Source organism: Toxoplasma gondii, chromosome Ib (assembly GCF_000006565.2).
Source record: "Toxoplasma gondii ME49 chromosome Ib, whole genome shotgun sequence".
Classification (NCBI taxonomy): Eukaryota; Apicomplexa; class Conoidasida; order Eucoccidiorida; family Sarcocystidae; genus Toxoplasma; species Toxoplasma gondii.
This window is the reverse complement of record NC_031468.1, coordinates 653,238-669,822: the sequence shown is the minus strand read 5'-3', so window position 1 is coordinate 669,822 and position 16,585 is coordinate 653,238. Positions and strand designations below refer to the sequence as shown.

The 16,585-nt window shown below is 51.9% G+C and overlaps 1 protein-coding gene across 1 annotated transcript; it reads left to right on the top strand.

Moving 5' to 3' along the window:
- Positions 1 to 1,656: 1,656 nt before the first annotated feature.
- Positions 1,657 to 16,573, top strand: TGME49_208400 (hypothetical protein). The gene is made up of 14 exons (XM_018779417.1): positions 1,657 to 2,846; positions 3,237 to 3,482; positions 4,057 to 6,171; positions 6,668 to 6,837; positions 7,107 to 7,211; positions 7,665 to 7,746; positions 7,960 to 8,027; positions 8,473 to 8,563; positions 9,018 to 9,280; positions 9,902 to 10,236; positions 10,554 to 11,235; positions 11,643 to 12,222; positions 12,596 to 12,668; positions 12,789 to 16,573. Exons 2-14 carry the CDS (start codon positions 3,269 to 3,271, stop codon positions 14,212 to 14,214), a joined length of 6,204 nt encoding a protein of 2,067 aa, XP_018638488.1. The 5' UTR covers positions 1,657 to 2,846; positions 3,237 to 3,268; the 3' UTR covers positions 14,215 to 16,573.
- The last annotated feature ends 12 nt before the right edge of the window (positions 16,574 to 16,585 follow it).

Here is a 16,585-nt window from a genome sequence, read left to right as displayed (position 1 = left end):
AATGGTCGAAGTAGGTGCGACATGTTGACTTTTGTGCAACTCTCGGTATAGTTCATGCATGCAGACACCGAAGTTCTTCTACCGAGAAACATGACGTTTTACAGTCAAGACGTTTCTTTTCGCAAAGAGGACATAAGACCGCACTGGCCGCTCTTTCCCATTCCACGGGATCGCGCAAGTTCGTCGTCTTTCAGTCTTCCCAGCGCAAGCAACCGACATGATACACATGTAAATACGTAGCCACTATATATTATATATTCATGTAAATCGTTTTATTTGCTTCGTAAGTGAATGTCTAATGGGTAAGGACAAAAACCTTTAAGTTTTTTATGTAGGTTCGGATGCCTTCTCTCACACTTTTTCGTATGAAGTGCAGACCCGAACCGACTGAGAAGAGAAAGTGGAGGCACTGTCTCCCTGGGGAGTCATCTGCTTGATCCTCCACGCCTGGTGGTTTGTCCTTTTATTTGTAATGGGAGACAGTTCCCCCTGGGTATCCTGTCAACGCCACTGTGAGGAACCGCCAACAGCGAGTGCGGCAAGTGCAGCGAAAAAAGACGAAGACGAGGTGAAGTGTGAAAGACAGCACTGCATGGAAGGCACAAGAGTGCAACTGAAAAAGGGAGTCTGTACACGTGGATGGTTGTTGAAGGACGCGCAGGGGAAGGAGTGAAGCTGACAAAGAACGAGGGGAGTCTGGTGGCGGCCCCGAAAAGAAGGTAAAAGGGAAGCAAGAAATGCGGAACCATCCAGCATCCCTCCACTGGAGCCCCGAATACAGGACAGATTTCTTCGCTCGACAAGAAGGGGAGAAGTGCACCGTCACTCTTCTCTGCCGAATGTCCTTGGAGTTCGCTTCTCTGCAGCATCTTTATTCGTGAAATTTCATCTTAAAGACTCAGTCGTTTCAACATTTCTTACTAGAATAGAAAGCTCTGGATCTTTGCTTCACAAGCAAAAGTGTCGATTTTTCGCTGGTTTTCTCGAATCCCTGTTGCTTGAAGAAACGTGAGTTCTAGGTACCAAGAAGACAGAACTCCCAGTCGATTGTCCTGTTGGAATTCCTTGTAGACAATGTATTGTTCGGTTTAATTTCGCAAACGGTTACACATACATATATGTGTACACATGTATTCATATACACTATATATATATATATACACGCATACACATTTTTTGAGGGTTTATCTGTATGTGGGTTGCCTGTATATTGAGTTCGCATGTTTTCAGAGTTACCGAGAGTTCTTTTTGAGTGGGCATCGCAGAAAGTCAAAAAACGTGGAATCTTTGAGGAAGCGTCTGCTAATTTGTGTCGGTGAAAGCTGGTACGTCCTTGCTTTGTTTCGTTTTCGCAGTGCACTTTGCCGACTTTCTATTTCCCTACGCATGCGAAGGGCGTGGTGGGTAGATTCAAAAGTCCTCTTAGTAGAGAGGAACCTAAAATGTTTTCCCGTTTATGAGAGGCGGCGCAACAAGCAGATCTAAAAGAGTTGCCAATCGCGCTCGGAAGGGAAGGCGGGTTGCGCGCGACCGTTTGCCGAGCGCGAGGTGCTGCATCTGCTTCTTTTCTGGAGTTCGTCGCCTTCTTGCCCCCCCTTTTTTCATACCTCTCTTTTTCATTGTCAGTTCTGAAATGGTTTTTCCTGCTCTGAAACCTGCTCGGCAAAACAAGCCCCCAAGTCACCGAAGGTCACCGCGAGTGATGCACGCGCTTGTCTTTGCATGAGGCTGCGCTGACCGTTTTAGAGTCAAATTCCTGTGGAGAAAAGCACGGACCTACCCCACCGGGTTCCTCTGGATCTTCCACTTTTCTTTCTCTTTTTTCTTGAGAGTTTGGCTGCGCTTCGCCGCGTTCCTCGTCTCTTTCCGTTCCAATCTTTTCCGTCTCCTGGTTGCAGAAGCCACTGAGAGGGTCGCCGCGCTTGCTGAGCTGCGCCGCTTTTCTCTTTCTCTCTTTCTCCCTGTCCGTCTGTGATCTTCTTTTTCTTTCTCTTCTTCTGCACAAAGGCGCTGTCTCGTTCAATGTGTATGCGGTGCAATGGTTGTCGGATTGGGGACCCAAAGTGAGGGAACAAGGAAAAGTGACGGCACGTCTCGTATGTAGAGGCGCGCTTCTGACAGAGGTTGGGCGACGAGAAAGCAGGGGGCGTCTGATAAATCCGCGTCCATCATGTCTCTCGCCCTCTTCGCGGTTCCTCCTCCTGCCGCTGTCTTTTCTCTTCTCATGCCTCCTTTCTCGGCGTCGTTTTCTTTGTAGGGTTCCACGCCTCACCCCTCGCCGCCTCGCACAATAGCCTCTCAGCGAAAAAGCCAAGGCAAAATCAGTTGAAAAGAAACAGTCCAGAACGAAGAGGGGACGCGTTCAGCAGCGCGATTTGTTTCCTCGGTACTTGTGGAGAGCCCTGCTGTCTCTTTTTTGTGGTGAAAGAAGGGTGTCTGTTCTCGCGAATTTACTACCGTACACACCTCAACTCAAAACGTCTCCTGGCTGCGATTGACGTTTTCGTACATCTTCTCATGTTTCCTTCGCTTCTCTTTATTTTTCTGGTGTTTTTTTCCTGCCTCCTTTCTCGACTCTCCGTCGTCCTCTATACTCTCTCACCTTTCTTCCTTTTGCTTGTCGCGTCTTCGCGAGCAGGTAACGGCGAGGCCAAAGAAGCGCACCACGACGAGTGGAACAAAGAGTATTGTTGCTCATCTTTGAAAGCCAATCGTGTTTTCGTTCCGCCGTTCCTTCCTTTCCGCGTTTCGTCTTTCCTATGGTCTACTCGGAGAGGAGCACACCCGTTTTCGACAGCACAGCCACAACGCCGGGCATGCAACGCCGTCTGTTTCTACCCTATCCAGTGAGAGTGAATTCGGAACTTCCAGCATCCCGTTTGTTTTCCTCCGTCTTTCTCTCTTCTTTCTCTCTTCTACTGTCTTTCCTCCCTCCTGGTCGCTGCTTGGAAGAATCTCCGCGTCGACCTGTACGATCAAAGCGCTCCTCTGTGTCACATTTTACTTGACTTTGTTTGCTTCTCCCGTCCGCTGCCTTCTTTTTTGCGCCGTCCTCTACCGGCTTTTCAGCGCCAGCTCCTCCTTCCTTTTTTCTGCCTCGTCCTCTCGCCTATCCTCGCCCTGTTTCCCCCTGAAAGTTATTCCACTGTTCTCTTCAGCACCATGGTACCTGCTTCGAGGGCAGCGGTCCCCAACGTCTATTTGAAGAGCCGGTTTTTCCTTTTGCCTTCCCTCAGGCCGTGCAGCCCCTCCAGACGAGAAAGCGAGGATGGAGGCAGTCTGCGCCATCCACGAACTTTTCAGCAGCTGCAGGGGAGACAGCTGGCCTTTCGTCTCTGTGCAGGCAATCAAACAGCTTGTGAAGCATCATCTGCGCCAGACGGCTGCTCTCGACGACGAAGAGCTCGAAAGTGTACTCAGAAAAGCCTTCCCGGAGTCGGATAAGTGCCATGGTGAAGTCGACTTCCTCAGCTTCTGGAAAGGTAAGAAAGGTCACCATGAACTGCAGCAGAAGCCGGTGCAAGACGAGGGCGGAGAAAAAAGATCATGTTTCAGTGGGGCATAACAAAAACAGAACCGCGCGCAGGATGCGAGAGAAGAAAGGTCCTTGCGCAGTCGTGCTCACCGCGTATGCATCAGTCCAGTCGAGACGGAAAGTGAGGAACACCGCGTCGGACGGACATAGAGTTCTCTTCAGATTCTCTTGGATGAGGTCGATACGTTCGTCTGTTCTTTTGAGGAAAGTGAGACCAACAAACACCAGAGACAGAGAAGACGAGCTTCTCTCCCTTCCATGACTTAAATCTCCTGTTTCCTTCCCTCTGTCATTTTGATTACCACATCCGAACCGCAGTCTCTGCGCTCTCCTATCGCCTTCTCTGGAGGGTCCCTTGCCTGCCTCGTTCCTTCCCCTACTCTGTCTCTCCTTTCACATCGAGAAAATCCGGTTTACCCCCCTCCCCCCCCCCCGACCTTCTCGCCCCCATGCCCGTCTGCTTGTTCCTTTTTTAAACGCTTCACTGATTGTTTCAAGCGTGTGTGTTTATCTCTGTACAGGCATGGAGGCGCTCCTCGCGGCTCTGGGGTTGCAGCAAGCGACCGTGGCCGGAGACATACGCCTGGAGTGCATGCAGTTTTTTCGGGATCGCGTCCTGAGCCTCGCTGAGGAGAAGCGCGGGAGGAGACAGGCCGCAGAGCGAGAGAAGAAGAAAAGCCGATCAGGAGACAGCAAGAGGGCCGAGTTGTGTTTGCCTCTAGGCGCTGTTGTCCTGACCAAGCAGGAGATTCTGGAGGTGGTAAGAGAGACAGGAAGACGACGGTTGGGGGGCATAAGCGCAAGACGAAGGACAGGGTCTTTCGAGACAAAGTGGGGTAGTGGAGACCCGGAGACAGAGCTCTTTTGGGAGCAAGTCTACTCAGATGCGTCTCGAATAGACGACGGAGCCGGCGTCTCCGTCGTCGACCTCTCGGCCATGGTTTTCGACTTCCTCCATGCGTACGTGGAGCAGAGCCGCCACGAGGCGCGAGAAGAAGACCCGAGTGAACCAGAAGGAGAGAGAAGCGGGAGATTCGACAGATATGCACGGACAGTTTCTGAAGACGAGATGGAGAGGACAGAGAGTCGCATCACGACCCTGTCGGCGCCCACATCAGGCGAAGCGGAAGAGAGAGGACGAGACCGTGAAGAAGAGCGAGCAGGCGGAGGAGGGGGAGGAGGGGGAGAGGAGGGAGAAGACGAAGAGCCTGGTGAAGAAGACATGACAAGCCGACGACGGGTGAGGCGCAAGCACTTGGGACGTGCAAACCGCGGTGGGCATGTACTGGCAGAGATGAGAGGGGGAAAGTTTGACGAGCAGATCGAAGTGTCTAGAGGGGAGTCTGAAGATGACCGAGACTATGCCGAAAGTGGAGACGAAGGCGGAGAGAGTTTCCACGAGTCTTCTCAGGCGTTCGACGAATATCGGAGCTCCTCTGCATCAGCATCTTTCTCAGGACGAAAATGGCGAGGAGAAGTGAAAAGGGAGGATGTCGATTTCTCTCGGGCGAGAACCTGGGGACAAGGCACTTCATTCGCCTCGAGTGTGCGTCACTCCCGGACACAGTCTGCGCCTTCGTATTCACTCGAGGCGAATCACCGACCGTTTCTTCGTCCTGTTCCCGAATCTCCTTCGCGTTCTCGTTCCTCTTCTGTCTGTGCTCCAGCCTCTTCGTCACCATCTTTTCTGGGATCTCGAGCGTCCGAAGCTTCTAACGCTGCTTCTCCCGCCTCTTACTCTCCCACCGCTTCTCCTCCCGCATCTCCTGCTTCTCCTTGCTCTTCCTTCGCTTTTTCCCCTTCTTCCTCTTCTTTTTCTGCCTCTTCTTCCGCTTCGTTTTCTGCCTCGTCTTCCGCTTCGTTTTCTGCCTCTTCTTCCACTTCATTTTCTGCCGTGGCGGGGAGAGGAGAATCTCGACGGCGAGGACAGAAGAATTTGGAGGGAGACACCGCGCTCGGACAGGTTTCGTCCGTGCTTTCGAGGTCGCAACAAGACAGCACAGACTCAGAGGCAGAACCGGGAGAAAAAACAGGGACTAACGAGTTTCACTCGCCTACTTTCGGCAGCGAGAAATATCTGAGCGGTGTGGAGGCGCGAGCAAGGCCAGAATATTCAGGAGAAAGGGGAGAGAAAACCGGTAGCGGTGTGGAGGAACAGAACAATCACTCGGAGGAAACAGATGCAAGAAGGCGAGAACACAAAAGCGTCAAACCCCAGACACCCTCACGCCTCAATGCATGCGATCGAAACTTCTTCGACGCACCTCCCTGGGCGGAGGGAGAACATGCTGAACAGGGAGAAGAAGCAAGAGACCGAGGAGACAGAGAAGCTGAAGAAGGACGAGAGGAGATGGAGGCAGAAGCAGGGAAAGAGGAAGGAGAAGAAGAGAGAGAGGAAGGAGAAAAAGAGAGAGAGGAAGGAGAAGAAAGGAGAGAGGTAGGAGAAGAAGAGAGAGAGGAAGGAGAGAGAGCAGAAGAAATGCGAGAGGCAGGAGAGGCCGAGGAGGCTGGCGGAATAGAAATGAACGAAGGTAGAAGTGACATCGCTCATGATTTTCCACTTTCCCTTGGGCATCCCCGGGATGGCGAGGAAGAGAGTGGAGAGGAAATGCACGGCAGCCCTCGGCGAGTACTTGGTAAGCTGTTGACTCTGCATGTTGCAGAAGTTTCCTGCCACAGTTCTGCTTTTCTCCGTTTTCGCCTTCCACTCTCCTTCACTTTTTCGCCGCGTTCAGCTTGGTCTGTAGCGAGGCGACACTCTCTGATGCCCCCTTCTACTTCGTGACTTGTCTTCCTGTTTCATATCTAGCAATTAGAAACAATTTATCTCTTATTTTTGGATTTGACGTAGTAAAATTGAAATAAGTAGATTTATGGTAATATACGAGAATATTAATAGTTTTTTCATAAAATAACACATATTTCGTTCCTTTTCCAAAATTTAATTTTTTGTTAATTGGTTTTCCTTCACACAAACCCCGATAGCTTTCTGCTTTGTAATTCCTCGCCATCGAGTTGTTTTTGTTGCGTCCATCTGCATTGCGTGACGCCGGAACTTTTCACTGCGGAGCGGCCATCCCCATTTCTCTTTTATTTTCTCGCTTGAGTCTTCTCTTCTGTCCGCTCCTGCAGCGTCGCAGTTGGGCGAGGCTCTTCTTCGGCTTCAAGAGACTTGTGCCGTGTCTCTCGGGAGAAGCAGGGAGACCGAGCCCGCAACTCAGTTGAAAAACTCACGGAAATTCGTCGAGGCGGCGCTCGAGGCCTTCGACCGACTGCAGACACAGGCTGTACAGACGGAGGAGGTACGAAAGCGAAAGAGCAATCACGGAAGCAAGAACGACACTGAGATAAGAGGTGCAGAGAGAGAAATACTCGTCGAGAGGTCGCGAAAGAGAAACGAAGGAATGCAGAGGGAAGGTAGATACATAGAGAGAAGTCACGAGAGGGAAGGGAGAGAAAGAGAGAGGTAGAGAGAGAAAGCAAGAGGTCGAGAGAGAAAGCAAGAGGTAGAGAGAAAGAAAAAGATACAGAGACACCGAGAGAGAGAACATTTTTTTGTGGTGGCGTGCAGGAACTCAACACTGTGAAGAGAAGCGCAAGCCGCCTGCGTCGAGAGAAGTGCCAGCTCCTGGAGCGTCTTCGGCGCATCGAGACGAAAGTTGACGACGCTGCAGAGGTGATAATTCAATTTGTGCTCTCGACGTCGCATTTCACCACAGAAAAGACAAATAAGCATCGAGCTTTCATGCATAAACATGCCTTCATCTTTTGTATATGTATACACACATTCGCGTGAGTATGTATGTGACTTCGTGTAAATCTGAAGAGACAACAGACACCTTCCGAAAGAGAGCACGTTGCTGTGCCGATGAACACCACAACAGAGTTTGTCTCCGCGTTTTGTTTTTGTTTGTTTTATGAAAACACCGAAACGTGGAACGGAACCTGTAGCTGAGATATGAGGATTTGTTTTTCATTCTGCTGATCCCGTCCCTACACTCGAACGCGAAACAGAGAAGAGTGCAGCTCCCGCCAGAGCGGCTGTAGAAAGCCGGCGCACAAGGTCTGTCCGCGCGACTTACGAGTGTCTCGAATGTTTCTCATGTTTTCTTGGAACGTTCCCTCGCAGGATGCACCGGAAATCGAGACACTGCGAGAGCGGCTGCTCTACTTCCAAGACCAAGTCGAAACGCAGAAGCGACAGCTGAGTGGTGAGGACTCGGCACAGACACCCAGATGCATTCCGTCATTCGCCGTTCGCCTTCTCCGCATTCGAGGGGCGACTTTGTCGCCATTTGAATCGCATGCACAGCCTTAGTTCAAGAGACTGTGGGATTGATAAACTCCAAATGACATCACAGAATGCCAAGGCAGACGCAACCTGAGGCACATGCGCGTTCTTCGCGTCTCCTGTGGTTCTGCAGAGAAAGAAGATCTTCTTCGAAAAGCGACGGAAGAAAGAGACAGTCTCCAAGAGAGAACCGCCTCGCTGGTAGGGCGAACGACCTGCATGAAACGAGTGAAACGCGTTTTCGGCTTCCTCGCAGGAGCTAGAAATGTACCTCGTGGGCTCTGGATACGTTTTGTTCGCGCAAACATGCACACACCGAGACCTACACAAAAGACATGTAGATAGAGATAAAGATGGAGCAGCATTGATATTTGTCTTCAGAGAGAGACAGTTAGGCAGGCGGCTTTCGGGTGAATCTGCGTACCCGTTGTCGTGGTTGCCACCTGCCTAACCAACACGACAGAGAAGGGTAAGTTCGGAATTTGTCTGCATGCATGTGCATCCATGTCTAAATATGTATATATATATATATATATATATGTATATATATATATATGTATATGTATACATTATGAAATGTCATCCCCGTTTCTTTGTGGCCGGTGCATGAACAACAGTCTTTTGTCTTTACCACCATTTGTCCCAGCAAAGACAGTGTACAAAGAAAGTCGAGGAGACGACTCGCGACACACAACAGCGCCTCCAGCAACAAGAGGACGAGCTTCGAGCGCTCAAAGGTAATGCGTTACTTTGTGTCTTTTCAGTGTTTCCCTTCGTATCTTTTGTTTTTGATTTCTCGACCTGCCCTTTTTCTCTTTCTGTCTGTCACAGGTTTCCGCTCTCTCGTCCATTATATCGTTCTCTTTCTCCGCAGGCAGTCCTCTCCTCCGTGACTTCCTTGTTCTTCCTCTCTCCGTTTTTCTTCCTCGTTGCGCCGATGCCGTTAACGGTATCCTTGCTTTTCTCTCTTTCCCCTCTCGTTGTCTGTCGCGCTCCTCCCTGTATCTCTCTGTGCTTCCGCCATCTCTCTCTTCCTCTCTTTCCCTTGTCTCGTTTCCTTTTCCTGCGTTTTTCGTTTCTTTCTCACCGGAGCAGGCCTCACTTACGAATGAGTCTCTCCAGTTTGCGGAAGGCTTCTTTCAAGGAAGAGCTTATTCATCGTTTTCTTGTCTGCTTTTCTGTTCCTTTCAGAAGAGAAAGCCGCCCTCGAAGAGGAGCTCTGGTGTACGGCGGAGCGTCTCCGCCTGTCGCAGGCAGCGAGTGTGGCGGCGGCAACGCCTCGACAAGAAGGTCGGAGAGTTTCGGACGCCTCTCAAGATGGAGACAGCGCATGCACCTTGCGGATTCAGCTCCAGGAATTGCAGGACTTACGACAAAGTATGGAACTGGAGGTAGAGGCGAAAGACGCTCTCATCCACAGGCTCCAGAGGCAAACTGAGGAGTTGCAGCAGAAGGTGAGAGACGCACCGCCCGGGACGAGGTCGAGAAGAAGAGAGAAGTGGGGAGCAGGGAAAGAGCGAGAGAGAAGATGAGGAGAGGAAGCGAGCGGAAGACCACACAGGAAGGAATAGCAGGAGATAAGAAGGGATACACAGGCAGCGTAGAACGAAGACGGGAGAAGAGGAGGGGAGAGAGAAGAACAGAGAAGAGCGTTCACAGGGGTGTGCCGGTCATCGCGTTCTCACATGGTGGGGTCGAGAAAATTGGTGTTGGAGAAGCGAGTTGCTCTGAGCTTGGGCGACGACAAAGCCACAAAAACGCCGGTTCTGAAGATGAAGACAGAATTTCAGAAGCTCCACCGAAGTTGACAAATCGACAACTAAACCAGGGAAGAGCGGAAGATTAGAGCTAGACTGTCGTACACGCAGAACCCCCATTTGACTGAGCAGACAGAGCGAGACCTAGACGAAAGTGACTGTGTGTTTGCTCGCGATCTGTGTGTATCCATCTTCCTCGATTCAGCCTCTCCTTCTCCCGTCGCTTTCCCTGGTCCTTGCTTCTCCTCCGTTCTCATCCCCTTCCCTTCCTTCTTCGTTCTCCCTTTTTTGTCTTCTTGCATGCACTTTTCTCTGCAGATTCTGGACCTCGACGTGAAGCTCCGACAGGCTTCTGGGTTGGTGCTTCAGCTTCGTCGGGCGAGAGACGACTTGCTGAATACACACGAGAAGTGGAGAAAAGACGCGACGCGACAGAGAGAAAAGCTGCTGAATGCTTTTCAAGCCGCGGCCGCCTCTTCAGACACTCTGTTCTCGAACGCTCGCAGTTCAGCGACGTTAACGGAGGCCGTCGTGGCGTCTGCCGACGAGCGCATGACTCTGTTGCAGAAAGACCAAGAAATCTGCAGACTCCAAGACACACTGGCTGCGACCCAGGGACATATCCGACAACTCGAGCAATTCATCGATGGAATGTAAGATGCCAGTTGTTCCAACATACAGCTCCTGCTCTTCCGCTGATATATATATATATATATATACTTATATATATATATATATGTCTGTAGGTATGTGAATATATGCATGCTGGAGAAGGTAAGGTTTTTCTTTCGTTTTCTATATTTGCTCGTTTTTGCTCGACGGACGTTTGTCCAACTTCAATCATACAAATTACATACATGCATACAGACATGCACATACATGCATCCATCGATATGAGCATGTGTATGCTGGAAGAGAGAGGCATACGCTTTTGTTTTGTGTTTTTTGTTCTTTCGGGTTTTCGGTCCAGGCGGCGTGAGCGGCAGCCGTCTCGTCCCGCTTCGAAACTCGCTCTTTCTCCAGATTTTTCTTTTCGGCCAAGAGCAGCTTCTCCCGCCTCTCTCGCCTCCTCTCTAAGATCGGACTTGTCGCTCTCCAGTCTGAATACTCTCTCTGGGGCTCCGCAGCGGCCTGCGGTGGTGGCTCGACGCGGGCCGGGACCGAGGGAGGGGGATCGAGGGAAAGCGCGCGGAAACGGAGACGAGGAAGAACGAGAAAATGGAGAAGAACAGAAAGAAGAAAACGAAGACGAGGAAGAACGAGAAAATGGAGAAGAACAGAAAGCAGAAAACAAAGACGAGGAAGAACGAGAGTCTTCGCACGGGCGCGCTGCGAGCTTAAGTAATGAACCATCTCGGAGTTCCTCTACTCTCGAGCAGAGGAAGGATGGCGAGGAGTGGGGAGACAAAGATCAAAGAGGAGAAGAACGTAGGAGAGAAGAGACGAAAGAGACAGGGGACGGCGAGCACGGCCAGGGATCGCTAGGAACTCTGGAGGTGACAAACGAGACAATGCGATCCGTGGCAGATAGTGCGAACGAAATTGAGGAGACAGAACAGAAGGAAGCAACGGACGTTGGCAGTCTTTGCAAGAGTGCAGTTGCTTCGGCGTCCTTGCGTCCTGCAACAGAGGGCAAACGCGAAACTTTCCAGGTGAGGAAAAGGTTCTACAGCTCCTTGGATAACGACCTTCAAGTCGCCGTTGTGTCCTCTACGACCACGACCTCCCCCAGAACTATCTATGCACCTTTGCGTTTGCTCTCTCTTCGTATACAATGTAGATGTCCGTATATAAATGGTATTTGAACGTCTGGAGATCTTTCCTTCGCGTGTCTTAGGCGTATAAAGCTATCTACCTTTATCTATTAGACACACCAAGATGTGTATATCTTCTCGATCAAACCGTGCTTTTTAGAAATCCGGTAGGATTGTCTCGCTGCGGTAAGAGCCCAAACCTTGGAAGTCTGGGAATCAGCGCGTAGGCGCTGTTCTCGCGCCTTTGCACCTGGAGTCGTTGCATCTCTTCGCCTTGGGTGTCTCCTTTTGTCTCCGCTTCTCAGACGGGCTTCGAAGCTGACGAGCTTGGAGACACTTTGCAGCCGAGTGTTTCTTCCAACAGCACCGCCACTTCGCGCTCCTTCCCGCTTTCTGTGGAGAAGATAGGGATAGTTGGCGAGGCTTCTCTGGTGTCTCCTTTCGCTGGCGAGGCGCCGGCGAGTGCGGGGTCTGCCGGAGCTCTCGGCAAGGAGACACAACCGCCAGCGGCGATGCGACAGAGCCCAACTAGCGCGTCGGACGGCTTCACCAGAGATATCTCAACCAAAGACCTGCCCGGACAATTGGACGAAGCAAGAGACACGGAAGAGACGAGACACGCACCAGAGAACAGTGGCGAAGGCGAAGGGGCTGGAGGAGAGAAGGAAGAGACAACAGGAGATGCGGAAGGAGGAATGGAGACACGCGTTTCAGAAGAAGGGCCGGTGGCCGTAATTGCGTCGCCCGGTCGTCTTACGGGTGAAACGCTCCGAGCACTCGACAAAGAAGAAGGCGAAGAAAGATTCGAGTTCAGGAAAAAACGAAAATTGAAACTCAAAAGAGATGAATGGGACCTCTCTCAGTCAGGCTCCAACTCCAGCTACAGTAAGTCTTCTGTTTCCCTGTTGCATCGCAAATGTGTCTACACTCATCTGAATATAGGCATGTATGGGTGCGACTCAATAGCTGTGTCTTTGTGCTCATATATTCAGTTTTGAAGAGAGGAAAACACGGCAGTGAAAAAGCAAGCGTAACTCTCCCTACATATATATATATATCAAGGTAGATGTAAACGCATCCATGCATACGTAATTGAGTATAGACGTTTGAGAGCTCATTAAGAAGACGTATCCAATCTCGCGTGTAACAAATGTTTGAGCTTCGTTTTTCCGGTTTGACAGATTCTTAAACTCATGTGCTTCTTGCATGTCCGGAGACAATTGATTGTTTTTGTGTCCTGCGTCTGCTGTCTCTTCAGCGTCTTTCCTAGTGGACGTCAGTGTCGCTGGCTCGGAAGATGAAGGTGTCGCTTCATTGCGACGGCACGCTGTGTAAGTCATTTAAGCTGTATTTGTGTTTCTCGAGGACCAGATGAAGAAAGGAAGAAACGGCCACTGCAGGTCTTCTTCTGACTTTCTTTGTTGACTTCGTGTTTTTCGTCTTCTGCTCAGGCCTTTGTCTCCGGCTCTCTCGCGCCTGTCCATAGAGACCCACGGAAGCGGCCCGCTGACGCATCTGAATCGCAGAGAGAGGGCGAAGCGAAGGGAGAAGAAGACCCCTCGCGCAAGCGACTTTGTCTCCGCTTCGACAGCCACGCTGCCGACGCATCCACGTGATGACAGCGGAAAGCCGAGCTCGCGATCTGATGTCACCAGCTCAGACAACGACGAACCAAAAGCAAGGAAATCCAAGAATGCCCTTTTCTCAGCCTTGGGCCTCTCTCGACACCCAGTCACGGGCTCGAGGGGACAGGAGAAGAGAGAAAAAGAGGGGAGAGAGAGGCTAGAGCCGGGGGGGGAAGACGGAGAAGGAGGCGGTTTGGGGCGCCGGAGCAAGTCACAAAGGAGGCTCGAGGGCTTGACTTCCCAGGCCAGTCTTAGGCGAGGGCACTTGACGCGGGACAGCCTCCGGTCGAGCGAGAACGAGGAAGAGAAAGAGAGACGACACGCTCAAGTCGGGCAACGAGAGGCGGAGGGAGCCAATGCTCGACGAATGCGGTGTGCAGCACCAGATGCCGCGAGGAAAGTCAAAGACGTCCGGAAGAAACAGAAGGATGGAGACGCTGAAGATGACAGAGTCTCCATTCGGTCAGTGCCTGCCGAATGGCGAACACAGCGTCTCGACAGTCGTCGGTCCAGCGTGAAGAGCGCCGAGTTTGTGAGTTTCCGTGCGCATCTCTCTTCTCCGAGTCTCCCGCGCCTCGCATCTGGGATGCCTCCTCTGTCTGCTGGTGGATCTCTTCCACCTCACCTTTCTTCTGCGGCTTCTAGCCACGGCGTTTCTGGTGGCCCTGGCGAAAGAAGGACCCTCGGGCTGCCTCGAGCCTACGCTCCGCTGTCTTCTTTCCGTAGTGAAGGCGCAGAGAAGAGAGAAGCGGAGGAGTCTCAAGCGTCTGCGCCTTCTCAGAAACGCCTGTCGCGTCTCTCAAGCAAAATGTCAGACTTTTTTCAGGACACTCAAAGAGCCAATTCCGCAGAGCTTTCACACGTTCCCACATTCGCCTCGAGATCTTTGTCTAGGGACTTTCTAGGCGGGCCTTCTGCCGCCGAGGCCGCTCCTTCAGGTTTGCGACTTTCCAGCGGGACATCTGTCGGCGTCCACGTGCTTTCTTCCCCGAAGACTCCCGAGTCTTCTGGCTCCGCGGCTCCTCGTTCTGTGTCACGGTCTCTCGCGTCATCCTCTTTGTCGGTCTCTTCACCTTCATCAAAGGGCAGTGCGTTCTTTTTCGCCGAAGAAGGAACAACAGGGAACTCAATGCATCCTGCCCTGCCCGGAGGCACCCACGACACTTGTGACGCTTCCCCTTCTCTTTCGCTCTCCCCGTCGCTCAAGGCGCTGTCTGAAAAGCCGGTAGTTCGTCTTGAAAGGCGTTCGTAGACAACCAAGGCGATCCTGCTTCTTTTGCTTCAACCACTGAAACGACCAGCACTGCCGTAGACGAAGGCCAAGAAGAAGACGAGGACGCAAGAAGGATCAGCCTCACGATCTATCCTCCTTCTTCCTCGACCTCTGAGGCGAATCTGCCACAGTGGTCTCCATCGTTTTCATGGCCCGCAAATGTCGATCAGGACCTGTCCTGACACCGCTAGAGCCTGGGACTGAAGCTCGGAGATAGACCTTTAGAAGAGCCGTTGAGGTCGAGGAAGAGCACGTTGGCGTCCCTCCGCCTTCCTCTGCGTCTGACGGTGGAGTGCACCTCTGGCCGAATCGCGGATCCCGCGGCAGAAAGGCCGAGCAAGCAGATTTTGTCTCTCCAGAGATCCCCAGGATTCTTGCGCCCCGTGGGCCTGTGGTCCTCTTAGGGCGACTGGCGGCGTCTTCGAGTGTCACTGAGTCGAAATGGGATGTGAAGAGAGAAGCTCGGATTGATGAGCGACAGGAAATCGAAATCTTCAGACTTCGTCGCCCAGCATCGTGCCTTTGGGTCCTCCTCCTCTCGCTTTCTCTTTGCGTCTCTCCGGGCGTTGTCTTCTTCAGTGGGGATGCGGCTAGACGCTGGAGCCCTTCTGGGCCTGGTGAGGCGAAGCGCGGAGACCAGCGGGTACGGGAAAGCGCGAAAGTTTGGAAAGCAAGTCCAGGGAGACAGTTAACTTGTAGGGACAGAACAGAGAATCTCTGCTGGCGAGTTGAAAAAGGAACTCCCTTCGCTTGGCTTCAAACGATGCGAGAGTGTGTGTGTGTGGGGGGGGGGGGCGTCTCGGGAGCGAGACGAAGATGAGGCGGCTTCCTCGGGTGTTTTCGAGGCGGGTGGAAGGGGAACAGCCGCCGGACGTTTCGGACCTTGGAGAAGAAAGAGAAAAGCGAGGATAGGGCGTCGCAGGAGCAAGAGGACATCCGACAGTTTTTGCCGCGTCGGCCTTCACTCTTTTTCCTCCGAGTGGGAAGACAAGGAAAGATAAGAAGGCGAAGCGGCGTCAGAACACAGGACACGAAGAAGGGAAGTGTGAGAGAAAAAAAGGCTGTAAGAAGCAGGGAAGCGATGAGCAGACTCGAAGTGGCGTTGCTAGTGCTCATGAAACTGTGAAAGGTGTCTTGCAGGACGGAAAGGACGGCGACAAAAAGATACAGCTTCGACTTCGGCAAGCTGTCTCCTCCCTGTCGTCTGCTCGACAGAGAAGATCGAGAGGACGCCAGGAGAGAAAGCGCGGAGTAATAAGGAGTTAAGAGAAGACCAGTGTGCGTGTGTCGTTCTCGAAGACCGCGAGGTGAACGAATGTAGATATTTTTCTGAGACAGCCTGAAGCAAGCAGCTCCTCAGACAAACGCGGGCCCGCAGGCTCGTTCGCGCAGACTCTGACACTGGCCGGTTCATCGAACTTCCAAGCGACAAAGTAGCGTCTAGACAGAAGGCTCGGAGCGTGCAGGAGGGAGAGCGAGAAGACCCAGCTCGAAAACGTCTACGCTTGTCTTCAGCTTTGCGACTCTTCTCCCTCCTCGGCTCCTGTCGCCGCCCTTCTCTCTACTTCCTCGTCCTCGTTGGGGATTTTCGGTGGGGAAGGTGCCGAGGCAAATGGAGACAAGGACATGGGACGCGGGTGGGCGCGCGGCATGCGTTCCATTTGAAGCTACGAAGAGTGTCTCTCGTCGCAAACAACATAGAATGCAAAGCAAAGGGGAGCTCCACCACGGCAGAGAGAAGCCACGGGCATGCGTCCGTTCCAGCTTCTTCTTCTCTCCCTCTCACACGATTTCTCGCCCTCAACACAGGAGGAAACTTGTCCTCGTCGGCGACCGCCACCTCATCCTCTCGGTTTGCTCAGGTGGTCCCCGAAGGCCTGGCGTCGGCGGACAGACAACGCATGCAAATCAAACGCGCAGACCAAGAGACAAAAATGCCGGGAAACAAAGCCGGAAGAAAACCGGGAACTCTGTAGCTTCACTCCAAAGTGAAGGAAATGATATCCGAGTCTTGCGAATTCCCTTTCGTCAGAAGACAAAAAAACGCAAGACTCGCTCACAAAGGGCTTTTGTATACTTGCATCGAAGGATATATATATATATATATATATATATATATATGGTTCCCATTTGCACACATGTAATGTGCATTTGTGGACGGGGATAAGAAAGAACAGAGGGAGCTTCTTGAATCAGAGGGAGCAGGTGTTCCAGCAGGTTGGGGATCCCTAGAGAAAGGCAGTTGGTGTCTTTGCAGAAGCGGCTCTTGAAAAAAACGGGAAACAGAGACTCAGGCCGTAGCTGGTGTCTCTTCATATATTAGACCTACACGTATGTATCTGCATTTAAA